Source organism: Gossypium arboreum, chromosome 5 (assembly GCF_025698485.1).
Source record: "Gossypium arboreum isolate Shixiya-1 chromosome 5, ASM2569848v2, whole genome shotgun sequence".
Taxonomy (NCBI): Eukaryota; Viridiplantae; Streptophyta; class Magnoliopsida; order Malvales; family Malvaceae; genus Gossypium; species Gossypium arboreum.
In genome coordinates, this window is record NC_069074.1 from 90,741,678 (window position 1) to 90,769,468 (window position 27,791).

The 27,791-nt window shown below is 33.7% G+C and overlaps 2 protein-coding genes across 2 annotated transcripts; both read right to left on the reverse strand.

Annotated features, from left to right (window-relative positions):
* Positions 1-872: 872 nt before the first annotated feature.
* On the reverse strand, positions 873-3,447 carry LOC108454379 (GDSL esterase/lipase At1g28570-like). Its single transcript, XM_017752823.2, has 5 exons — positions 3,035-3,447; positions 2,688-2,912; positions 2,463-2,611; positions 1,666-1,942; positions 873-1,307 (listed from the first exon to the last, which is right to left on the reverse strand). The coding sequence occupies exons 1-5, from the start codon at positions 3,306-3,308 to the stop codon at positions 1,033-1,035; spliced, it is 1,200 nt and encodes a 399-aa protein (XP_017608312.1). The 5' UTR covers positions 3,309-3,447; the 3' UTR covers positions 873-1,032.
* A 19,859-nt stretch (positions 3,448-23,306) lies between these two features.
* On the reverse strand, positions 23,307-25,639 carry LOC108465587 (GDSL esterase/lipase At1g28610-like). The gene is made up of 5 exons (XM_017765948.2): positions 25,289-25,639; positions 24,305-24,529; positions 24,041-24,186; positions 23,698-23,974; positions 23,307-23,605 (listed from the first exon to the last, which is right to left on the reverse strand). The coding sequence occupies exons 1-5, from the start codon at positions 25,560-25,562 to the stop codon at positions 23,388-23,390; spliced, it is 1,140 nt and encodes a 379-aa protein (XP_017621437.1). The 5' UTR covers positions 25,563-25,639; the 3' UTR covers positions 23,307-23,387.
* Between the last annotated feature and the right edge of the window lie 2,152 nt (positions 25,640-27,791).

Consider the following 27,791-nt stretch of genomic DNA (forward strand, 5'->3'; position numbering starts at 1 on the left):
AGAGAAATGATAAACATGATTATTTGAATAGCTAAAAAAGGTTGAAAAAAATTGGAGGATTAAAATGACTTTTTTATAAGATTTGAGGGCTAAATAAGTTATTTTTCTTTAAATAAAAAATATATTAAAATTTAATATGAATAATGATAAATTTAGCTCATAACAATTACTCATTTTGTTATTTTGACTCTTATTTTTTTTTAAGTCATTTTGACCCTCAATCTTTAAATTTTAATCAAATTCCTTCTTCTTCTTTTTTTCTTTTACGAAAAACTAACTGAATTATTAAAATTTTATTGGCATTGAAGTGACCACTAGCGTGCAATCCACATATAATTCATAAAATTTTAAAGAAAATATAAAAATAAAAATTTTAAAAGGGTTCATAAAAATTTTAAAAATCCATATTAGCAGTGAAGTATACATAAAATGCCACACGAGCTACCACGTCAATACCACTAAAATTTTAATAGTTCAATCAAATTTTTGTTAAAAAGCCATTTAACTAAATTTTAAAAGTTGAGGGCTAAAATGATAAAATAAATAAACTTTAGTAGCTAAAATTATATTTATACTAATTTAATATAATAGCCTTTAATAAATTTAAATATGAGTAAATTAAAATGAAATTTAAAATTTAAGTAGGATTAAATTTGAATAATTATATATAATGTTTAATGTCCATACTATAAGTTTTAAAATTTAAATAGGATTAAATTTAAAAGCTTTGAATAAGTTGATGTACTTCCTCAATTTCTGGTCATAACTTATAGGTCGGGTTTGGAATGTTACATCAATAAAACTTTCAAATAATTTAATGACCAAATTGTAACTTTTTTAGTTAAGTGACCAAAATGAAAACTTACTCATAGTTTAGTGAATAATGATGTAGTTTACCCTAAAAAAATTCTTTAAATATAGGAAAATACAGTGCTTAATATAAAATGCTATGATTTTATCAAACTTAATTTAGTTTAGTGAGTTAAGATTGAGTGAATTAATTGGACAAACAATTTATATACTTATTACAGTTTAGACCCCAAACATTGGATATAGAATTCTCAGTTTGTTTACGGTGGATGAGGGACACAAGCTCCTTAATCTAGGAATGGTGTTCATCAATTCTTCAAATACAGTATGGGCAAGCCGTTTGTTGACAACTTCTGTATAATGAATCCCATCCCAGCTAATATACGAAGAAGGGTCGTTGCAGCATTGTTTTAATGGCGGATAACCACAATATATCAACGGATCGTAATTATAAAGACCTCCAATTCCACAACATGCCTTCAAAGTTTCTTTAAATCCTGAAACCATTCGAGGAAATTCCATGTAAAGAAGCAAAATTTTGATGACAAATTAAATTTGGGTAAATATACATTTTGACACCTGAACTTGGCTAGGTTCTTGAACTTGGTTTTAAAGTTCAATTTGGTAGGTAAAGTTTATTTTGGTCCAACTACATACCTAAACTTGCCTTCTTGGTTCAAATTAGTACTTATGTAAATGGCTTATTTGAACCAAAAACCAAGTTCACGTACTAATTTCAACAATTGGACAGAAAAAAAATCTTAAGTGCTAATTTAAACTTTAAAGCCAAATTCAAGTACCAAAACGTATATTTAGCTATTAAGTATTCTTGTTTTAAAGGATCTGAAAATGTACCAAATTTTTTTGGAGACTGGTAAAACGGTATTGCAGCTTTGTAATAATCAACATAAATAATGTTGATTTGGGGATGAACGTTTCGGATGTTTTCGAGTTCTTTTCGAAGTAATTCATTGTGGTGTTGAGAGAATTGGTTCAACCATGTTAGACAACCAGTTAAGGGTTCATATTGATCCTTTTCTGAACCATGAAATTTTGTCAGCAAAGATGGGGAGCATCCAATAGGAAAGTTTCCGGGGACCAAAAATGTCACTGCCCCTAACTCGATCAACTCCTGCATATATAGCAAATGTTAATAATTTGAAGGTTAAAATACCTTTTCTTTCCCTCTCAATTTTGATAACTAATGACAGTTAATCATGACAATAATATCTTACAACAATTGGAAATAATTTTGATTTATATAATAATAAATTTAACTCTAAATGTTTATATATTTTGCGTAAATGTTGATGGAATATGTAAATATTTTGAACTAAATTTATTAAATTAAGATCGATTGACAAAATGTGTAAAAATTGTGGTCTAAATTTATTAAATCAGTATAAAATTGTCATAATACGTAAATGTTAAGATGAAATTGACCTCTAAATTTGATTTGTTACCAATAAAAATATGTATAATTGATGAAAAATATTAACATTGTGATTAATTGTTGCTCGCTTTTGAAATTAATAAGATTAAATTATCCTTATCTTTTTAGAGGGATAAATTTTCTCAATATTAAAATTGAAAGGGACCAAAGATGTCATTTTACCTAATTTAAAACAAAGACAGCATACATTAGTTCTTACATTGATTGATGAAGATATGATGTCAACAACAAGAGGGAGAAGTCGTTGGATATTATCAATGTCTTTCCCTTGCTTGAATGCATGATTGTAATCATTTCCTCCAATCTCTCCCATCACAATCAAGGACTTCCTTAGGAGCTCTTTGCAATCTGTAGATCATAGCTTATTATTAGCATTTGAAACAAAAAAGAAATCATGGTAGGGCTTTGAAACATTAAAGCTTACTTGAAGAAGATGAGCAAAGAGATGGCAATAAATGTTTGAAGGAATTCACTTCAACTCCCAAAGAAATGTTGGTGGAGACACTGTGGATTCCTTGTTCAGCAAGAAACGACGAATTCAGTGTAGTAGCACTCGCCACTGCAAAATTCGCTCCCTTTTGGAATTTCTCCCATTTTCCACTTTTAGATCCATAAAATGGTGGTAAAAAGGAAAATCCCAAAGTTTCAGCTGCAAAACACGTTCAATTGGAACCACATAAGCATATATTGCGGTAGATAACAGGTACAGAACCAGGATAAAAATCAGGGTGCCAAGCATAGGAATCGGTAGAAAATCATTAGATTACGTACCGAGGAAATCTATAACCAAGCGGCCATCGCAGAATCGACCGGTGGGATGGTGAAAGAAGGTGCGGCCATAGGGAAGAAAAGCAGAATGAGGAGTTTTGGTGGATTCTGAAATTGAAATCTCAAGTAAATTGCCTGTATCAGTTAATGAATCACCAAAGCTGAAAATCGATGTGAAACATCCATTTACTGGTGAATTAATAATGCTTCTTATTATTACAATGAGAAATACAAGGAAGTGTTGTTTCAACGAGGAACATGATGAAGAAGTAGCCATTGAAGCATATCTATATTCAAGGAAGCAAAATAAATAAAAAAATTTGCACCAACACCTTTTGAAATGTGGGTATTTATATTACCACTTTCTCACCAACAAATTAACATACATATATACATATTTATACTATACTACCTGCTATAAAATATTCAAATGAAAAACATTTGTCAGGAATCAAATACTAGACCAACATCGTGGGCATGATAAATTTTAGTAAACATTAACATTCCACATCTATCTTTTATTTTACCTTTCATATTCATTTTACTATCCATACTCAAGATTTATTATTATTTTTTTAACAATTTTATCTCTAAGATTCGAACTTACGTCTTATGTGTATCTTTGAATCCTAATATTATATGTTCATACATGACTCTGACAGAAGTTGTATGTAGAGTATGTATATATGTATGTAAGATCAGCAACTGCTTTCTGTAAATGATTATGAGTGAGAAAATTAATTAGATGCAAAGTCGCTTTCTATAAATAGATTTAGTTAGCTGCAAAGCCGCTTTCAATTATTTAAAAATATTATCTTTAAGCAACTATATATATCTTAAATAATAACAATAAAAACAGAGGAACTATATCATATATTTTTATTAAATTAATAATCAATTTTATCATATTATATTTTATTGTATAACTAATAGTCCATATTAGATATGTTTTAGAGTCAAATAATCGGTTCAAATCAAAAGGTCTATCAGAGTGATTTTGGACTATTAACCTCGAAAAATAAATTTAAATAAAAATTAAACTTATTAAAAATATACATCGAGCTTGAACTCCAACAGTTAAAGACTTGATTTCAGCCAAACTAGACTCATATTTCAATTTTTATAATATGTTATTTTTTATATATTTTATATATTATGAAATTTATGTTAATATAAATATTAAAAATAAGATAAAAATGCAAGAATAGTCATCTAACTATTTAGTTGGTTTTATTTTTTTCATCAAGCTATTAACTTTTTGATTTAATAATTATTTTTATTTTTTATTCCTCCAACTTTATAAAAAATCATTTTAGTCCTCAGTTTTTTTTCAACCCTCCTTAGCCCTTCAAATAATTGTGTTTGTTATTTTCACAAAAATGGATGTGGGGATAATAGAATGACGTGAGATTCCAAACTAATTGAGGGACCACAATTTTACTTTAAAATACATAGTTTGGAGTAAATAGCAAGCTTTCTTTGTCTTCTTTCTTCTGCTTTCACTTTTCCCCTCTCTTATTTTCTTTCCCCAAACCCCACCAGAAGCTGCCAATGCTTTGAAACTATGGCAATTATGAAAGATTTTTCAAAATTTGACTAAAGTATCCGAAGCCGAACTTGGTATAAAGGCTCATCATGTGTTTCATGCTCTAACTTTTGAGTTTAAAAAATATAGTAATACAATATGTACAGTTTCATCTCTAACGAAACACCAAACGTAAACAATATATATATATATATATATATATATATATATATCTGTAAATATTAAATCCCATAACAACTTTGGATAAAAACTTCACTTCTGATTCAAATTTAGGAGGAATCCATTGCTACAAGCAAAGCTTGACTGACATGATTCATTATGAATGGAAATTTTGATAGGGAATCAATGTCTCAAATCGTTTTTTTTCTGTTTTTTGGGTTTCTTGATTCAATTCATGGTGAAGGGTGTTGTTTTTCTGTTCTTTTTTTATCTATTAACCTCAATTGTTATAATTGAAGAAATTATTTTAAGGATCCTCCCTACTGTTGCGCGGAAGCATGTAAAAGAGTAAAATTATTGTACTGAAAAATCACACTAAGTTTAATTCCCAGGAAAAAGAGGTAGATTACGAGAATCACTTAAGTGCCAAGTCTTTCCTAGTCAGAATATCCCTCTATCGCAATTTAATAGCACAATAAATCATTACAATCACATTCACAAAATATGCAAAAATAAATAATAAAGAACACTAGAATTTTAACGTGGTTCGGAAAATTTTGCCTACTTCCTCGGCACTACCAAATATATTTCACTCCAAAAATACAAGTGAAATTTACAAATAGGGAGAGAGAGAACAATGCATTAAGTAGAGAATGACAAATATGAGCTAAGAAAATGAGAAATGGTTAGGCCTATTTATAGTTGAGGTTCAGGGATCAACTTGCAAAGTCCCTATACAATTAGGGACTAAAATTGCAATTATCCTATACTAAATTTCAAACCAAATTTCGGTGCCATAAATACTCTTATTTTCGGTTCCAACTTTCTGACACTCATATCTTTGACTTTTCAAAGATATGGGTAGTTGCTAATAATCTCCACCTTGAAGATTTGATTAGGATAATCTTATCTTCACACAATTCTTTCTGTCTTTGACAACAATACTTGATAGTGCATTCTTCAACTGTTAAACTTGCAGGATATTGATCAAGTTCAAACAATGTTCGAACTTGGTTGCTGCTACCACATTGGTCATCATATCTGCGGGATTATTTGCAGTCTTAATCTTCTAAAGATGAATTTTCCCTTCATCAATAATTTTTCGCACGAAATGGAATCGTACGTCAATATGTTTTGTACGTGCATGATAGACATGATTCTTTGCTAAATGAATTGCACTTTGACTATCACAATACACGTTAATATGCTCCTGAACCAATCCCAAGGTTTTAGCCATACCTTGTAACCAAATAGCTTCCTTTGACCTCTATTACATGACCATGTATTAAACTTCGTGGTCGACAACGCAACTGTAGACTGTAGTGTAGACTTTCAACTTATTGGTCCTCCAGCAAGTGTAAACACATAACCGGTGGTTGATCTTCGTTTGTCCAAATCACTGGCATAGTCAAAATCAATGTACCCAATAACACCTTTACCAAGTGTATTATCCTGCTTGAACAGTAATCCAACATCCACAATTTTTTGAATATACCGTAAAATCCATTTCACAGCTTGCCAATGTCCTTTTCCAGGATTATGCATATACCTGCTCACTATACTAACTGTCTGTGAAATGTCGTGTCTTGTGCACACTATTGCATACATCAAGCTACCCACTGCATTAGAATACGGAACTTGCAACATGTATTCTGGTTTTGTATTCGTCGAAGGAGATAGTAGTGCAGAAAGCTTGAAATGAGAAGCCAACGGGGTACTTACAGGTTTTGTCTGCTCATTTATGCCAAACTGCTGTAGTACCTTCTCCAAATACTGCTTCTGAGACAAGCTAACTCTGCCATGAGCTCTATCTCTACATATTTCCATGCCAAGAATCTTCTTAGCTTCACCTAGATCTTTCATCTCAAACTCAAGATTGAGTTGAGTCTTCAATCTCTCAATTTCAACTTTACTCTTAGATGCTATCAGCATATCATCAACATATAAAAGCAAGTATATGAAAGTTCTTACTTATAGCTTCTGAAAATATATGCAATGATCAAATTTACTTCTTATGTACCTTTGCCCTTTCATGAACTGATCAAATCGCTTGTACCACTGCCTCGAAGATTGCTTCAATCCATAAAGCAACTTTGTCAGTTTGCAAACCCAATTTTCTTTACCAGCAACCTTGAATCTATCTGGCTGAGTCATATAGATTTCCTCTTCCAAATCACCGTGTAAAAACGTGGTCTTTATATCAATCTGAACTAGTTCAAGATCATATTGCGCAACCAAGGCTAGCAAAATCCAAATAGACAAATGCTTCACAACTGGAGAAAACACTTCATTGTAGTCTATTCCTTCTTTCTGAGCATAACCTTTTGCTACCAATCTAGCCTTGTATCGAATTTCATTTTTACTAGGAAAACTTTCTTCTTTGCATATACCCATTTGCATCCAATTGCCTTCTTTCCCTTGGGCAGTGTCACCAATTCCCAAGTCCTATTTTTATGAAGAGACTACATTTCTTCATTCATGGCTTGCTTCCACTTTACACTATCAGGGTTACTTATTGCTTCTATGTAAGTAGAAGGAACATTATCATCTACAATTGGAAGTGCATAGGCCACTATATCATCAAAGCGAGCAGGCTTATGAATCTATCTTCTTGGCCTCCTATATGTTATTGAATCTTGTTGCTGTAGAGGTTCTTAGGTCAAAACTTCTTCATAATTTGTCCTTCCAATATTAGCTGGATCATCATTAACCTTTTCAAGCTCCACCTGCTGCAAAGTACTACTGGTTTTGTCATCCTTTTGTGAATCCTTGTACTTTAACATGGTTGATTCATCAAAAGTCACATCTCTACTGAAAACAATCTTCCTTGTATCTGGACACCAGAGACGGTATCCTTTTACTCCATCAGTTATTCCCAAGAATAATGCTTTCTTTGCTCTTGGGTCTAACTTAGATTCTTTTACATGATAATATGCAGTGGAACCAAAAACATGTAAAGAATCATAATCAGTAGCAGATTTACCAGTCCATATCTCCATAGGAGTTTTTCCATTTATTGCAGCTGATGGCAAACGGTTTATTAAATGGCACGCAAATGCAACTGCCTCAGCCCAAAATTCCTTGCCCAATCCAACATTGGACAACATACATCGAACTTTCACCAATATAGTCCGATTCATACGTTCTGCCACCCCATTCTGCTCTGTTGTATCCCGAACAGTGAAGTGTCGCATAATGCCCTCATCTTGACATACTTGTAGAAATGGATCATTTTTGTACTCAGTACCATTATCTGATCGATGTCGTTTGACCTTTCGACCAGTCTGAGTTTCCACCATCTTCTTCCATTTCAGAAATGTATCCAATACTTCACTTTTTCTTTTTATTAGATACACCCATACTTTTCTTGAATAATCATCAACAAAAGTAACAAAATAGTGCATATCGCCCAAAGAAGCCACTTTGGTAGGTCCCCACAAATCACTGTGAACGTAGTTTAGAATTCCTTTCGTATTGTGAATTGTTGAACCAAATTTTACCCTCGTCTGCTTGCCCAGAACACAATGTTTACAGAATTCCAATTTCCAAGAATTTGCACCATTCAACAAGCCTTGCTTCGCCAAAGACTGCAAAGCTTTTTCACCAGCATGTCCCAATCACATATGCCATAACCTGGTAACCTCTGAATCTGCATCTTTCGTAGAAACTTGATGTTGATCCAATAACTGTACTTCCTTTTAAAAAGTACAAGTTATTTCTTCTTGTACCTTTTATCACCGTCAATTCCCCGGCTACTACCTTTAGTACTCCATCTCTCAAAGTGATTATGAGCCCTTGAGATTCTAGGGCCACTAATGAGATGAGATTTTTCTTCAAGCTAGGTACGTAGCGAACATCTGTCAAGACTTGGATTGAGTCGTCGTGATTCATCAATTGGATTGTACCCACTCTGACATGCTGTCGTTATGATGTCAAAAATGAATAGCCTTAATCTCGATACAATGATTAGAATAAGTAGAATAGGGAGAGTAAGGGTCGATTCCACAAGGACCAGGAGTTTGATGATTTTCTTGCTTTTAACTTTGCTTAAGCGTGATGAGTAAAGGGAGGAGTAGAAGGGGGGTTTGTTTGAAGTGAAGTAAATGATTGAAATTAAACAAGTAAATTAAAAAGATTGAAATTGAAATCAAGAGATAAAAGTCAGCCTTGGGCTAAAGACCTTGCCTCGATTTAAATCGATCCTCGAATGGGATTTTACCTCTAGGCACATGCCAGTTACAGCCTATAGGGCCCAACCCCTATAACTTGTTTTTCTCTCAAGTGAATCGAGAATCTAAAATCAATTTTTAGATCTTAATTCTTTATGAGCTAATAGCGTCAATCGCTTATTAATTCAATGCTTTGAAAATTTGGAAAAACCCGACTCGGATTCTGTCGTCTCAAATAAGAATCTAACCCGCTTTTAGTTTCCCTTAGCGAACCGCCGCTAAGTGTGTTCACAGGAAGTCGAAGTGCCACAGGCCGATCCTTCCTCCAACTGTTAATCGAAACCGAATTTTATTCCAACGTGTATTTTTTGAAATCAAACCAATTTGATTATAAAAGGATGGTCGATTACCAATCCTTGATTCCTGAAAACTAAAAATGTAACCCTCAAGGGTATGAAGTGCTTTTCGATTTCACGACTTAGAATCGAGTCATCGCTTTAGCCTTTGGCTATGGAAAACTTAGCTAAGCATGGTAGAGACCATACTTAGCATTTTAAGAAAATAAAGTAAATACTAAATCAAAAAGAGAAATTTATTAAAACTAGAAAGAAGCAAAGAGTTTAATAAATGCAAAGTGAAGAATGCTCAATGGATCGGTCCCCCTCTTTGAGGCTTACCCTAATGGGGTATTTATAGTCCTCAAAAATTCTAAAAAGTAGTATTCAAAATTAAGAGAAAAATCCTAAATAAACAAATAAATATAAATCTTAATCCTAATTTAAATTTAAATGGGCGGTTAAGTCTCTTTCTCCTTGCCAAATGCCTTTTAGAAATTGATGACTAGACCTTCTAGAAATTGCTGACTGGACGCCACGTCAGTGACATCATGCCCCAAGTCACGCCCAGTAATTCAGCCATGTATCCAGAAAATCCAAAATTGCTCAATTTCGTCGACTTAAGCTCAATTTCTGCAATTCAATGTCCTGAATCAAAAAGGAATGAAAAATGCCAAGTTAGCAACTCAAAATAGCTAATAAAGGAGTAATCAACCATGAAATAATGTATAATTTAAACACTAATCAAATTCCCCTTCACTTATTCAATGCTTGCCCTCAAGCATTTCTCAATTATCATGCAAAAACTCAAAATTGCCAATTCCAATTTCAGAAAATTTCCAAGGTTTCTAAGCAAACCCAACCAAGCAAATGTCGAAATTCAAGCTCAATCAAGTAAGATATAATCAATTAAGTGCAAATCAACCATGGCATTTCAATCAATCATCAATTCCAAAGAATTCAAGACTTAGTTCCTCTCATGGGTTCACTTATTTCGCTCAAGTGTTTCGGGTGAAAGAATCGCTCAAGCCTGAACTAACCAATGCATTACCATAGGCTTGTAACTAAATCTCATCTCCACTACTTAGTATGAAAATGATGCAACAATCAAGAGGACTTCAAACGGGTTGTAATGGGGCTAAGTTCGGGTAGGATAAAGGATGAAAAATAAGGTTTCAAAATTCCAAGACAATGAAAAAATTATTCCGAAAATTATTCAAAGAAAAATTGAAGGTAGGAGAAATAAGAAATTCATTCAGAGCACAATTCACTCTCTTTTCTTCTTTTTCTTTCTTCCCTTTTTTTTCGAAACATTCTTTTTTTTTCTTCTTTTCTGCTCGAACCAAACTATTTTCCTACTCATTCGAATCAAAACTGCCTTTGTTAAAAAATCGCATGAAAAATCGCTTTGTTTGATGTAACTTCGCTCGAACAGGTTAACTCTGATGGTTTTGTTCGAATCTGGACTGTTATTTTAAACAGCTTCTTCCTATTTTTTCTTTCCTGAAACGATCTTACCTTGTCATGAAAAAGGGTAGCAACAAGATGGTAAAAATAAAATAGCCTCGGGTTTTAAGTGTAGTGAATCAAATAAAAGGATAAGGCTCAAATTGGTTCACTAAGAGGTAAAACAAAGAGGGTAGGCTGTTTTATTTGGGAAAAGAAATAGGTTAGATCCTAATGCCTCTATCACATCATAGCATCATAATCAACAATGTAATCTCAACAAGCATCGAGTCACAAGTTCTAGAATGGAATCAATTGGTTCGACATACTCAATTAAAACAAAGAGCAAGAATAAAAGATATCCTCAATAGGTTCAAAAACTCACATGAAAGGCTTGTGAACTAAGTCATGCATCCAATTCGATCAATGAAAGCATGAAATTACCAAGAAAAATTTACTCAAATTAATCATGCCATGCTATCTTGAATCCTAAATTCAACAAGAACATGCTTGAATTCACAAAGAAACATAAAGAAACTCAATAAATTAGAGATTGGCAACCAAGATAAGTCAACAGTCATAATCAAGAAATGCTCAATTTCAAATCAACGAACAAACAAGAGTTAACTTGAGTCTAATCCCACCCCCCCTCCCCCCCGCACTTAAGATCATATTGCCCCAATATGAACAATAAAAATTAAAATGCACAAGAGAGGGTAAAAGTACTCCCTGATTAATGTCGGGGTGTTGGCAGCAAGGGGACAAAAGGTGGGTTTGGGTTGTGCTATCTTGCACCGGCCCTATTCTTGCTTCTAATGTACGCCGAATGCTCCCCCCCACTTAATGTTATGGTGCGTCTAGAACATGGGGACCCTCGCCACGCCTTTCGGGATATTTTTGAAATTGGCCTTGAATTCAGTTAATTTATGCTTTAATTGAACCAATTCTTTGCTTCGGCTTTGTCCGAATTAAAATGCCCAGTGTACCTACAAAATTCAAATCAAAGAATTAAAAATAATTAAGCAAAATTAATAAATAAAAAAACTAAAGATTGAAAATAAGAAATGAAAACGAAATGGGTTGCCTCCCATTAAGCGCCATTGTTTAACGTCGTTAGCTCGACGACCTGATTTCAAAGCTTAGGTTCTTCCAATTCAATCTCTTCAACCAATCCGACAGGGGCGTTCTCATAATATGGCTTCAATCTTTGCCCGTTAACCTTGAATCGAAATCCTGAGTCATCTTCTATTTCCACAGCGCCATAAGGAAAAATTTAAGTTACCTTGAATGGTCCGAGCCACTTTGATCGAAGTTTTCCTGCAAAAAGCTTAATTTTAGAATTGAATAGCAAAACCTTTTGATTAACATTAAATGATTTAAAGGATATCTTTCGATCGTGGAGTTCTTTCGTCTTTTCTTTATAGATTTCAGCATTATCGTAAGCATTTCGTCGGATTTCTTCTAACTCTTGAACGTGTAATTTGCATGCTTCTCCGATCGCTTCCATCTCCATGTTATATTGCTTTACCGTCCAATAAGCATGATGCTCAAGTTCAACCGGTAAGTGGCACGGTTTACCAAAAACTAGACGGTATGGAGACATTCAGATCGGCCCTTTGTAAGCCGTTCTATACGCCCAAAGTGCTTCGGATAACTTTAAACTCCAATCCTTGCGGTCTGGTTTGACAATCTTTCCCAGAATCGCCTTAATTTCACGATTTGACACCTCCACTTGCCCATTTGTTTGCGGATGGTAAGCCGTGGCAATTCTTTGTGTCACACCAAATTTTTTCATGAGTGCTTCAATAATTTGATTGATGAAATGGGTTCCTCTATCGCTAACGATCGCCCTTGGTGTGCCAAACCTGGAAAAAATAAAATTCTTTATAAAATTAACAGTAGTTCTCACATCATTATTATGGGTTGCTTTCACTTTGACCCACTTTGAAACATAATCGACTGCAAGAATTATATAAGTGTTACCGTAAGATGACACAAAAGGTCCCATATAATCAAGACCCCACACATCAAAAATTTCGCATACATAGATTGGATTCATAGGCATTTCATTCCTACGACTTAAATTACCTACTCTTTGACACTTTTCGCATAATTTACAATAAAAATAAGCATCTCTAAATATATTCGGCCAAAAGAAATCGTATTCTAATATTTTATGAGCAGCTCGCTTTGGTCCAAAGTGACCGCCACATGCATACGAATGATAGAAATTAAGGATCGAATTTACCTCTTCTTCAGCTACACATTACCGAATTACCTGATAGGAGCAGTGTTTCCAAAGATAAGGGTCATCCCAAATGTAATATCGAGACTCCGTCTTAATTTTATTAATTACCGCTCTTAGTAGGTGCATCGAAATTTTACCCGTAGCTAAGTAATTTACCATGTCAGCAAACCATAGTAAATTCCCTTGTTGCGCTAACATTAAGTGCTCTTCAGGAAACTCCTCTTTGATCGGCGGATCAGACGAAGTGATGGGAATTCGGCTCAAGTGATCGGCCACCAGATTTTCTCGTCCCTTCTTATCATTTATTTCCAAATTAAATTCTTGGAGAAGTAGAATCCAACGAATTAGCCTCGGCTTCATTTCTTTCTTGCTCATCAGGTACCGTAATGTTGTATGATCACAAAAAATGATAATATTAGTACCTAATAAACACAAACGAAATTTTTCTAAAGCAAATACTATAGCAAGAAGCTCTTTTTCAGTACTGGAATAATTTCTCTGAGCCGAGTCTAAAGTTCGAGACGCATAGGCAATGACGTGCGGCTCTTTGTCGATTTTCTGACAGAGAACAGCGCCAACGCTAGTGTCGGAGGCATCACACATCAACTCGAATGGATATTCCCAATTCGGTGGTTGTACAATTGGAGCCGTAATTAGCTTTTCCTTTAAGCTGTTCCACGACTTTTTGCATTCTGGATTGAAATCAAAGATTTGGTCCTTGTGAAGAAGACTGCATAACGATTGTACAATCTTTGAGAAGTCCTTGATAAATCGTCGGTAAAATCCTGCATGACCAAGAAAAGAACGTACTTCCCTAACCGTAGTCGGGTAAGGAAGTGAGCGAATAACATTAGTCTTGGCTTCATCGACTGCAATACCGTTAGAAGAAACTATATGTCCTAGAATCAACCCTTTATCGACCATAAAATGACATTTTTCATAGTTTAAAACAAGGTTGTATTCTAGGCATCGCTTCAAAACATTTGATAAATTAAAGAGGCATTCGGTAAAGGTGTTACCATAAACAGTGAAGTCGTCCATGAATACCTCTATACCCTTCTCGATAAAATCAGAAAAGATACTAAGCATGCAACGTTGAAATGTGGCTGGCGCATTGCATAGACCGAAGGGCATTCGTCTATAGGCGAACGTTCCAAAAGGGCATGTGAACATCGTCTTTTCTTGATCTTCAAGTGCCATCGAAATTTCGAAGAAACCTGAAAATCCATCAAGACAGCAGTAGTGAGTTTTACCGGCTAATCTTTCTATTAATTGATCAATAAAACGTAACGGAAAATAATCTTTGCGAGTTAAAGAGTTCAAATTCCTGTAATCGATACAAACTCGCCATCCATTTTGCACTCTATTCGGAATTAACTCACCTTCCGAGTTTTTAATTACTGTTACACCAGTCTTCTTAGGCACAACATGTATCGGACTTACCTAATTACTATCCGAGATGAGATAGATAATATCGGCATCAAGTAGCTTTTGAATTTCCTTTTTTACCACTTTCATCATAGGCGGATTTAGTCGACGTTGTCCTTCACGTGATGGTTTCGCTCCTTCCTCGATCTTTTTCTTATGCATACACGTTGAGGGACTTAACCCTTTGATGTCAGCAATTGTCCACCCAATGGCTTCTTTGTGCACACGTAGTATTTCCACAAGGTCATTTTCCTCGTCTTTACTTAGCTTGTTCGACACAATAACTGGCAACGTATCATCGTTTCCCAAAAAACGTACTTGAAGTGATCCGGTAATTCCTTTAGTTCAATCCAAGGAGCCTGTAAAATTGAAGGTAATAATTTAGTTTTTGAAGGTGTAGTGATTTCGTTAGAATTAATGGAATCAATAGAGAAAGTTTGTTTCAAATTAATGGAATCAATAGAGAAAGTTTATTTCAACTCCCTGAATTCATCATCGAAATCATCAAATTTCCTACAAATTTTATTAACAAAATTAGTCTCAACAAACTCATCAATCACAGGCTCAATTATATCGACAAAATTAATGCTTTAAACATCATCAGGATACCGCATCGCTTTGTAAACATTAAATTTAACGACCTCACCATCGAACTCCATTGTGAGGATTCCACTTCGAACATCGATTTTAGTGTTGGCGGTGCTAAGAAAAGGTTGCCCAAGGAGAATTTCGGATGAAGTGTTTGAGCGGTCGTTTTTCATGTCAATTACATAGAAATTGGCCAGAAAGATTAATTCGTTTACCTTTACCAAGACATTCTCCAAGACTCCCTCCGGGTAAATAATTGAACGATCCGCCAATTGAATAGTGACATTTGTTTCCTTCAATGGGTCAGCTGAAAGAGTATTGTACACGGATAGAGGCATCACGTTAATGGAGGCTCCCAAGTCACACATCACCCTCTTTATGCCCACTTTGCCGATTTTGCAAGGTATGGCAAACATGCCTTGGTCATTCAACTTCGGTGGAAGTCATCGGGTCAAAATCGCAGAAACGTGTTCTCTGAGATTTACCTTCTCATGCCCGATTAGTCTTCTTTTATTAGTACAAAGTTCTTTAAGGAAACGAGCGTACCTTGGCACCTTCTGGATTACCTCTAAAAGAGGAATGTTGATCTCGACTTTTTGGAAAACGTCTAGGATTTCCTTTTCCTCAGCTTGCTTATCTTTTTTTATAAATCTCGATGGAAAAGGAGGTTGTGTGGCGTAAGGAGATGGTGCTGGTTTGGATATTGGATTCATTATTTTTCTTCGGGTTGTGGCATCATTTTCCTCTTAGGGATTGGCGTCATTTGCTTCTTCGGTACTTGTGGATTTTTTGACAATTGCCTTATCATTTTTGCTTGTTTCAGCATCATTTTTCTCTCGAATTGGCATCATTTGCTGTTCAACAATTGTTCCACTCCTAAGAGTGATGGCACTCACGTTCTCCTGTGGGTTCGATTCGGTTTGTGAGGGAATCTTGCCTTGCGATTCTAAGCGGCCCACAATTTTCGCCAATTGACTTATTTGTTTGTCAATTTCTTGCAAATGTGACTCTGTTCGGTCTTGAAATTTCTCTTGGGATTGCGCTAATCGCTCTACGAGAGACTCGAGTGAACTTTTTGGCGGCTGATATGGTTGTGGTGGAGGCGGCCTTGGTTGGTAAGATTGGTTCGACCTCTGGTTTTGACCGTAGCTAAAATTTGGGTGGTCTCACCATCCCAGATTGTAGGTATTACTATGGGGGTTATAAGGTCTTTGAGGTGGCCCCGAAAAACTCCCCACGGTATTCACCTGTTCGCCTATCCCCTCTTGGAGTGTCGGGCAACAATCGGTTGGGTGGTTTGGCATCATACAAATTTCGCATACTCTGGCTGATCCGTTCTTTCCTGCAATTAGAGAATTAACAACGTTAGTTAATTTATCGATTTTATTTTCAAGTGAAACGGTACTTACCTCGTGAACCCTTCGGCTAGGTTTATTCGTGACGCCAAACTGTTGAGAGTTGGCTGCCATTGTCGAAATTAATTCCCTTGCTTGAGTGGGGGTCATGTTGACAAGCGTTCCTCCACTGGCGGCGTCAATCATTTTCATCTCCATCGGAAGTAAACCTTTATAGAAATATTGCAGAAGCGTTAGTTCGCTCAATCCGTGTTGAGGACAGCTTGCACATAGCTTCTTAAATCGCTCCCTATATTCATAAAGCGACTCGTCATACTTTTGTTTAATTCCAAGGATGCTTCGCCTTAGTTCGCTTGTTTTTGCTGCTGGGAAAAACCTGTCAAGAAAAATACGATTCAAATCAGCCCAAGTAGTAATGGAATTTGGCGGTAAATAAAACAACCATTCTTTTGCTATGCCGGATAAAGAAAAAGGAAACGCTTGTAATTTAATTTGGTCTTCGGATACTCCCTGAGGTTTCATACTTGAATAAACCAAATGAAATTCGGCTAAGTGTGTGTGTGGAATCTCGCTTGGAAAGCCATTGAAGGTAGGAAGGAGATGAATTAACCCCGTTTTTAGAGTAAAAGGGGTGGTGCCTTGAGGAAATGTAATGTAAAGGGGTTGTTGTTCCGCAGGAGCAGCGGCTAACTCGTAAATTGTTTGATCGCCCATCGCTTTCGTTTGTTGTGCCTCAGGTGTTGGATCAGCAATGGGAGTGTTACCGACGTCGATCAGATTGGTGGAATCCGTTGATTCTTCATTGGTAGCGCTAGTTGATTCTTCAGAATTTGTTTGTTGTTGTTGTTTCTTTTTATCCCGAAGTGTTTGACCGTCAATTCTTCTTGCTCGCGCTTCGATTTCTGGATCAAATTCTAAAAGTGTGCCCAGATTTTGCCTGGTCATAAATCAGAAACAAGAAAAATAAATCAGTAACTTGCCGAAGTCCCCGGCAACGGCGCTAATTTTGACATGTTGTCGTTATGATGTCAAAAATGAATAGCCTTAATCTCGATACAATGATTGGAATAAGTAGAATAGGGAGAGTAAGGGTCGATTCCACAGGGACTAGGAGTTTGATGATTTTCTTGCTTTTAACTTTGCTTAGGCATGATAAGTAAAGGGAGGAGTAGAAGGGGGGTTTGTTTGAAGTGAAGTAAATGATTGAAATTAAACAAGTAAATTAAAAAGATTGAAATTGAAATCAAGAGATAAAAGTTAGCCTTGGGCTAAAGACCTTGCCTCGATTTAAATTGATCCTCGAATGGGATTTTACCTCTAGGCACATGCCGGTTATAGCCTATAGGGCCCAACCCCTATAACTTGTTTTTCTCTCAAGTGAATCGAGAATCTAAAATCAATTTTTAGATCTTAATTCTTTATAAGCTAATAGCGTCAATCGCTTATTAATTCAATGCTTTGAAAATCTGGAAAAACCTGACTCAGATTCTGTCATCTCAAATAAGAATCTAACCCGATTTCAGTTTCCCTTAGCGGACCGCCGCTAAGTGTGTTCACAGGAAGTCGAAGTGCCACAGGCCGATCCTTCCTCCCAACTATTAATCGAAACTGAATTTTATTCCAATGTGCACTTTTTGAAATCAAACCGATTTGATTATAAAAGGATGGTCTATTACCAATCCCGAAAACTAAAAATGTAACCCTCAAGGGTATGAAGTGCTTTTCGATTCTCACGACTTAGAATCGAGTCATCACTTTAGCCTTTAGCTATGGAAAACTTAGCTAAGCATGGTAGAGACCATACTTAGCATTTTAAGAAAATAAAGTAAATACTAAATCAAAAAGAGAAATTTATTAAAACTAGAAAGAAATAAAGAGTTTAATAAATGCAAAGTGAAGAATGCTCAATGGATCGGTCCCCCCCTTTGAGGCTTACCCTAATGGGGTATTTATAGTCTTTAAAAATCCTAAAAAGTAGTATTCAAAATTAAGAGAAAAATCCTAAATAAACAAATAAATATAAATCTTAATCCTAATTTGAATTTAAATGGGCGGTTAAGTCTCTTTCTCCATGCCAAATGCCTTTTAGAAATTGCTGACTAGACCTTCTAGAAATTGCTAACTGGATGCCACATCAGTGACATCATGCTCCAAGTCACGCCCAGTAATTCGGCCATGTATCCAGAAAATCAAAAATTGCTCAATTTCGTCGACTTAAGCTCAATTTCTGCAATTCAATGTCCTGAATCAAAAAGGAATGAAAAATGCCAAGTTAGCAACTCAAAATAGCTAATAAAGGAGTAATCAACCATGAAATAATGTATAATTTAAACATTAATCACATTCCCATTTTCTTACAAGCACTATCATTTCCCATAAGAACAACTCCACATTCTAGTTCTTTAAGACTAGAAAACCAAACCTTATTAGGACACATATGGTAAGTACATCCCGAATCCAAAAACCACTCATCCGTATGACATGTCATTGCCATACCAACCAAGCTAAAGTCTGACTCCTCATCATGCCCCGCTACACATGCATTAGAAATAGCCTTGCCCTTTTGTAACTTAGGACAATTCTTTTTCCAATGCCCTTTCTCACGACAAAAGGCACATTAATCTTTGGCAGGTCTCCCTTTGGACTTTCCCCTTCTATCAGGTTTGATGCTGCGTGAATAACCTCTTACTATTAAGACTTCTACAATTTTATTTCTGTGATCTCTTTTATCTTTCTTTCGAGTCTTAGATCTATACAACGCACTACAGACTGCATCAAATGTGATTGTGTCCTTCCCAAGAAGCAATGTGGTGGTAAGATGATCATATTCATCAGGAAAGGAATTCAATAACGATAATGCCTTGTCTTCATCTTCAAATTTCTCATCCAAATTAAGCAAGTCTACTAAAATTTTATTGAATGAGTTCACATGGTCATTCATTGACATACAGGGAGCATACGTGAATCGAAAAAGTTTATTTTTCATATAAAGCCTATTTTCAAGACTTTTTGTTAGAAACTTTTCTTCCAGCGTATCCCATAACTTCTTCGCTGATGTCTCCCTCATGACAGAGTACTTCTGCTCTTTGGCCAAACATAGACGGATTGTACCACATGCCTGTCTATTAATTTTGGCCTACTCTTTATCATCCATCTTGTCAGGTTTTTCTTTAAGGGCTATATCCAGCTCTTGCTGACATAAGACATCCAGGATCTCACATTGCCACATACCAAAATTTTTGGTACCATCAAATTTCTCTACTTCAAATTTTGCATTGGTCACAGTAGTCCTTGCTGATGACGATGCCTCTGCCATTTTTCTCCTCAATCCCAACTATTGTATACGTGAATAGTGTCATATACGTGAATAGTGTCATAAACGGTGGTATTCCCCAAGTACGAATCTAGCTCTGATACCAATTATCGTGCAAAAGCGTGTAAAAGAGTAAAATTATTGTACTGAAAAATCACACTAAGTTCAATTTCCAAGAAAGAAAGGTGGATCACGAGGATCACTTAAGTACCAAGTATTTCCTAGCTAGAATATCCCTCTATCGTAATTAAATAGCACAATAAATCACTACAATCACACTCACAAAATAAGCAAAAATAAATAATAAAGAACACCAAAATTTTAATATGGTTCGGCAAATTTTGCCTATGTCCTCGGGCACTATCAAATATATTTCACTCCAAAAATACAAGTGAAACTTACAAATAGGGAGAGAGAGAACAATGCCTTAAGTAGAGAATGACAAATATGGGATTAAGAAAATGAGAAATGGTTAGGCCTATTTATAATTGAGGTTCAGGGATCAACTTGCAAAGTCCCTATACAATTAGGGACCAAAATTGCAATTATCCCATGCTAAATTTCAAACCAAATTTCGGTGCCATAAATACTCTTATTTTCGGTTCCAACTTTCTGACACTCATACCTTTGACTTTTTAAAGATATGGGTAGTTGCTAATACCTACCACATCATCCATGGTCCATTTTCAATTATTCAATGGCATTTCGGCATTCTTTCATTTTCATGTCATTGACACATAATTTTAGTATTTTTTTTACACAAAACCTTGAACCCTGAACCCTAAATCTTAAATACAAAATCTTGAACCCTAAATCTAAAGTTGAACCTCAAATCTTGAACCTCAACTCCAAATCCCAAACCCTAAACCTTTTCAAGGTTCTTGATTCGTGGTTCGGGTTTTGGGTTTAGAGTTTAAGGTTCAAGGTTCAGGGTAAAAATATTAACAAAATTACATGTCAATGACATGGAAAAAAGTATTGAAATGTTATTAAATAAATGAAAAGGGACCATAGATGATGTGGTGCGAAGAGCCCATAAAATTATTAGTGCCGCATCAAATATTTAATAGTAGGTTAACTTTTTTTCATCCATTTTGAGGAGAATGACAAATATGATTATTTCAAGGGCTAACTTTTTTTACGAAATTGAAAGGAAAAGTAAGTCAATCTACCTTAAATAAAAATATTTAATATAATGACCTTAAATAAATTTAAATTAATGATTAAATTTGAATAACTATATATAGTGAGCCTAATCTATTTTGAGTCATGAATATCTCAAATCAAAATAAATTATGGTTAATATGTGAACCACGATTGAATATTATTTTTCCAACTTGGTTGGCATTTGGACAACGATTGAAGATATTGTTGCCCATATTTCCAACTTGGTTGACATGTGGACCGATTATTGTTGCTCTATTTTCCAACAATTTAATCAAATTGTTGCTGAAGCAAATTGTTGCTGAACTCAAATATGTTTCTTTTTTATGGTTAACTTTCAATAGTTTTTATGTATACTACATTATTTGGTTAATATAAAAATTAAATACAGTTTTGGTTGAAATGATAAATTTCACTTAATAAGATCATGATACATTGGATTCAAATCTCGCAATTCTTATTATATGTATTGTTATTTCCCATTACCATTGACACACGTGTTAGCAACACTGGCAATGTGGACCCTCTTGTTGAGATGTTGTTTCAAGACCCACCCACCATAGTCAAAGGAGCATCAACCCACCTCCTCTCACTAGAAAGGTAGAGACACCTGCTTTTAAGTATGAACATATTTTCTAGGCGATTGGAGGTTACATCGGTATAACAACTTTATTTTTATCAAATGAATAATAGAATGAGCAAGTAGGGGCGTATCTACAAAGACCAATAATAATTTTAATTCTTTAAATAAAAGTAATAAAAGTAAATTGGAAAGGGTTTTTTTCTTACGTAATCAAAAACTAAATTTAAATTGAAAATTTAAGTCGAAGAAATCAATAATTAAAAGTTTTATAAAAGTTTATGGGAAAAAACCTATAGCCAAAGGTAAATCTTCATTGGATAATGAATTTGATCATGGGCACAAATATAACTTCGATGCCTTTAGTAGATTAGTTTTAGTTGTTGACTCAACGTCAGACAACTAATCTCTTCTTACCTGTTCAGTAATTAAGAGACAACTCGTTTGAGGTTATTTTTCTAACCAATAAATAACCTTGTAACTCAACGCTCAATTTTTAACTTACTGAAAATATTAAAAACTAGAGAGACCTAATTCTAATCAACAAATTCGTTGAGATGGTTTGAATGATATATTTGATAAAAGAATTGTCTCAAATCGTTTTTTTTTATAGTTTTGTTTTTTGGTTTCTTGATTCAATTCAAGGTGAAGGGATTTTTTCTACTTTTTTCTTTTCTATTAACCCCCATTGTTATAATCGATTTGGGGATTTTTTTAAAAAAAAATATTAGGTTTTCATGTTTTGAGTTTAATTTTCTTAAATCACTTTTTTTTTCATACAAGGAAATATACATAAATTAAACACATTTTTTTCACGCATGGAATGTCACATTATTCTATTATTGTTCATATATTTAACGATAGTTTACCTTTTTGCATTCATTTTGGGATATGACAAACACGAAGAGTTAAAAATGATTAAAAAAATTGGAGGACTAAAATGATTTTTTTTTGTAAAGTTGGGGCTAAATAAGTTATTTTGCCTTAATAGAAAGCATATATTAAAATTTAATAGGAATAATGATAATTTAGTCCTTAATGTTTACTCATTTTATCATTTTGGCTTTTATTCTTTTTGGAGGGTCATTTTGACCCTCAAATTTTAAAATTTAGTCAAATTATTTGCTTTTTTAAGAGAAAAACTTATTGAACTGTTAAAATTTTATTGGTATTGATGTGGCCACTAGAGTGTCACTCCACTTGTAATTCATAAAAATTCAAAAAAATAATGAAAATATTTTTTAAAATATCAAACAATTTCAAAAAGGTTGATAAGAACTTTTAGAAAATTTATCCATATGTAAAATGCCATGTGAGCTGCCACATCAATACCATTAAAATTTAAATAGTTCAATCAATTTTTCCATAAAAAGCAAGTAATTTGATTAAATTTTAAAATTGAGGCCAAAATAACCCAAAAAGAATAAATATCAAAATAACAAAATAAATAAACATTAATTAAGAACTAAATGTTAATTTAGTATCATAGCTTTAAATAAGTTTAAATTAATCATTTATAACTATGAGGAAATTAAAACAAAAATTGAAAATATTTTAAGTAGGATTAAATTTGAATAGTTAGATATATATATATATATTGGATCACAAATATATCTTATCAAAACAAATTATGGTTGACATATGTACCTTGATTGAATATTTAATCAAATTGTTGCTTTTTTTTTCAATAATTTAATCAAAATTTCGCATCATGGCTTAAAAGAATAATTTCAAGTCTAACTTTATACTATTCGCTAAAGAATTAGGATGGGTTTGGATGGATGGTGTATTTATTTGTTGTTAGTGTAAAAATAATAGTGACGGTGAAATTAAATACTGTAACGTGAAATAAAAAGTAAACTAAACACATCGCACCGTACTGTTCATCCAAACCCATGCTTAGAGTAGTATAGGAGGTGTGCATTTAGGATTAGCTTTGTGAGATATTGGCAAGCATCAATTTGATCCTTTTATTGATTTGGAAGGAACTTTGGATGGGGAACAGAAGTTACTGGGGGTTTACAGTTAATGGGAGACACAGGTTATGGATTTCATCAAATCTTCAAATACAACATTAGCAAGCCATTTGTTGGCCGCTTCTGTATAATGGATGCCATCCCAACTTATATACGAAGAAGGGTCATTGCAAGAGCTTTTTAATGGTGGATAACCACAAGATCTGGACGAATTATAATTGTAAAGACCCCCAATTCCACAGCATGCCTTCAAAGTTTCTTTAAATCCTGCCATCATCCAACAAACTTTCATCTAAACAATCCAAAAATTTTGATCACAGATTAACTTCTCTTTGTTTAAAAACGAAGTGAAAGCTTACCAAATTGTTTTGGAGAATGGTAAAAACGCATTGCAATGTTGTAATAATCAGCATAAACAATGTTGATGTCTGGATGACGGTTTCGGAGTTTTTCGAGTTCCGTTCGAAGCAATTCGTTGTGGTGTTGAGAGAACTGGTTCAACCATGTTAGACAACCAGTTAAAGGATCGTATTTATCCTTGTTTGAGCCCTGATAATTTGTCAATAATTCTGGGGAGCATCCAATTGGGAAGTTTCCAGGGACCAAAAATGTCATTGCACCTAACTCAATCAACTCCTGCATAGGAAAGGCATCCGTTAAATTTCTTGGGAAAATTTTTCCGTTAAAATTAGTGTTTCTTACATGGATTGCTGATGCTATAGTATGAACAACAAGAGGAACAAATTTTCGAGCTGCTTCATTGTTTTTTTCCCTGAATGCATGACTGTAATCATTTCCCCCAATCACTCCCATCACAATCAAGGAATTCCGGAGGAGCTTTTTGCAATCTGCAAATCATAGCATGAAACAGAGATATGGTAACTAAGCTTGCAAGAAAAATAAACATGAATGAAGATTTTCTTTCCTACCAAACACAAACTAGAAAAATATATAAAAAAGTTTTACCTGCAGAAGATGAGCAAAGAGATGGCAACAAATGTTTGAAGGAATTCAATTCATCTCCCAAAGAAATGTTGGTGGAGCGATTATAGATTCCATTTTCTTGGAGAAACGATGAATTCAGTGCAGTAGCACCCGCCACTGCAAAATTCATTCCCTTTTGGAACTTCTGTAATCTCCCTACTTTAGTTGTGTAAGATGGCTGTAAAAAGGGAATCCCCAAAGCTTCAGCTGCCAAAAACCATGCCAAATTGCAAACAGTTGTTGTAACTTGTAACTTGTAATTTCTATAATATTTGAATTTGAATCCACATGCTTTAAAATCTAAATCTATTTATTATCAACATTTAATTTGAATATCATTATAGTTTGAACTCAAAAATTAAAATTTTTTAACACCGTGTGCTGGTCTGATAGTTAGGCTGTTCACTACCCAAGATGTGGCCTGAGTTCAAGTCGTGCTAATGGAGTAGTTGTTTTGGCTTTGCCCTCTTCTTGTAATTCACCAAAATAAATGAAAATGTTTAATCGAATCCTTCTAGAACTATAAAGATAAAAGTCAATACAATGGTGTAATTACATTTTAATTCTCATAGAAATGTATAACTTAATCTCAACCCCATTTATAAAAATGTTCTGACTTTGCCCATTCTTGAGTTTATATGTCCATTTAAAAAAATTTAATAAAACAAATTTGAATAGTTTATTCAAATTTAGATAACATATTATGTTATCCAAAAGTAAAGCAGGTTTGAATAATAAATTTTAGAGAGCTACTATCCACATCCTCCATGAATCCATTATGGAAAGTAATTGGAATATATAAACCAAATATTATTCGAATTTATAATATCTAAATCTATAAATAGCAAATCAGATATCCATAATTATATGTGTCCTCACTAACTAATACTATTCCATGATGTTATCTCAGTACTTACATAAATATGGATCATCAGTTCGCCTAAATTAGAACATGTATACACATACCAAGGAAATCAATAACCAAGCGGCCATCGCAACGTCGCCCGCTTGGATGATGAAAGAAAGTCCGACCATTCGGAGGAAAAGCCGATGGCGGAAGCTTGTTGGATTCCAATAATGAAATCTCAAGTAAGTTGCCGGTATCTGTTAAGGAATCACCGAAGCTGAAAATCGATGTGAAACATCCATTTACTGGTTGAATAATGCTAACTATTATGACGAAGAGAAAGCCAACAATCAAACATTGTTTCAACACCCAACATGATGAACAAGTAGCCATTGAGAGCACTTGTAAATTTAACAACAAAATGTTTATGTTTGTTTATACTGCTACTTCCTTAATAAAATACTCGACATGTATATATAGAGAGAGTACTATGATTCTTCGTATTTAACATATAGTCATATTTAACACTCAATCTTGAACATGAATAACCTAAGTTTATAGTTCATTGTACTAAGTATAAGTTTATAGTTTCTTCCTACAAAGAATTTAAGAAAGTTGTAAAGATTACAAAACGTGGATCAATGGATGAATGACAGAGTTAAAGCGAAGTAGATATAAATAAGATAAATAATATTGGTTAATTGGAGAATTAGATGAAAAGTAGCTTTCGATGATATTCAAAATAGTAAACCATTAAGTAATCTCTACACATATTCAATAGTGTTTTTTATATGGTTTACACAACATTTGCATCTTTTGTCAAAATAACTTTGATTGTACTTTGTAGCTTTTTTAGTCATTAATTTTTGTTCCTTTTTCAAACTGATTTAATGAAAGTATGATTAAAAAGTTAACGGGATAATGTGAAATATTTTTAATGAGATATAATTTATTACTTAAATAAACCTATAAGATAATTACATGTAGAAAATAATAAAATAAATACATAACACATAATGTTTTTTTTAAAAAAGTAACTCTTAATTTAAAGAAAATATACGTAATTATCTAAAAATTTAACTCAGTAAAAATACCTCTTAGCAAACAAACATATGAAAAATTGAAACCTTTTAAAAAAAGGAAGAAATATTGAAATACTAAATTTATTCATTAAATTTGTTTGAAAAAAATTAAAGGTTGATGGTCAAAAAGGCTAAAAAATACAATGAGGACCATTTTGACAAAATATGTAAACGTTAGTGGCTAAATTTATCATTAAATCTTTTTTAAGGAAAAGGTTTTCTTAATTCTTAAAATATCATATATATGTTAAAATAATAAAAAATCTTAATATTTTTAAAAATAAATCTAAATACTTAGAATTTATATTCAAATAAAATAAAGACTTATTTTGATTCAAACAAAAATATTAATTTGAAGTATATCTTTAAAAAATAAAATAAGACAAAAGTTATTTTAGTGGAATATAACATATTAAGAAAATTAAAATTAGTTGATTAAGTTCTAGTGATATTTTTAGACTTCACAATTAAAGTTTAAAAGGTGTCATGCCAAATATTATTTAAACCAAGTTTATGATATTGACATTGAGTAGGACAAAGGTCTTGACTTCATCCCTATAACTTTGAAAGCGATTCCATATACAATGCTTAAACACTTGCGGAAGATAATACTTGAACACGAACCTAACCATCTATGATGCTCATGAAAATAATTTAAATTGGAAGAGTCAAATGTAACTATATAAGAGTATTTATTAGGATGTTGACATTATGATTTGTTGTTTGTAAAATGTTAGTATGCTTTGTTCAATATGTCAGCAATTTTTTTTCCTAATATTTGATGTAGAAAATCGATATGATGATGTAACTAAATGTGTAGTCTAAGCTTACCCTTAGTAATGTCCTCATTGACGAATCAACTGTTGATTTCATACCAATCACCTCTGGGCCTCGATATGGCAGAGGGGGCGAGGATTTTACCTCCCCCTATACTTCCTCGAAGCTGGGTCCCATCTTCCTCTTCATCCCTTTTTTTGCAGTTTGCTCAATCTGTAAGGTGTGACACCCGGGCAGCTAACAGGTGTGTCTTGGTGGGTGATAATCGGATACCTTATCCTGCATCACAAGTAAGAGATAAACTTATATATTTAATTTATGATGACGAATCACATGCCACGTATCCATTAACTAACATTCATAGTCCCAAAATACACCCAAACTCCATGTTTATGACAATGAAATGTCACCTAAGTTCAAATTAAATAATATGAAGAAATTGAATGTTATATTAAAAAGTCAAATTAATGCATAAAATCCCAATAGATAGAGTGTAAACAAGTTAAGCTATTCAATCTCAATTTGGTAAAATGTGGAGCTTCTCACATACATTATCTTGTTAAGTAAGTTCGAGCAATTTGACTAAAAAGTTGAGAGGAGTTCGAGTGATTACATGCCCAACTCGAGAGATTTACAAGCTTAATCAATATTTTATTTTTTTAAATATCTATAGTATGTATATACAAATAAATAATTGAAACATTATGTTTAATGCTAATATCTACTATTTATCAAATTAACCATGTTTTGAACTTCTTAGTTG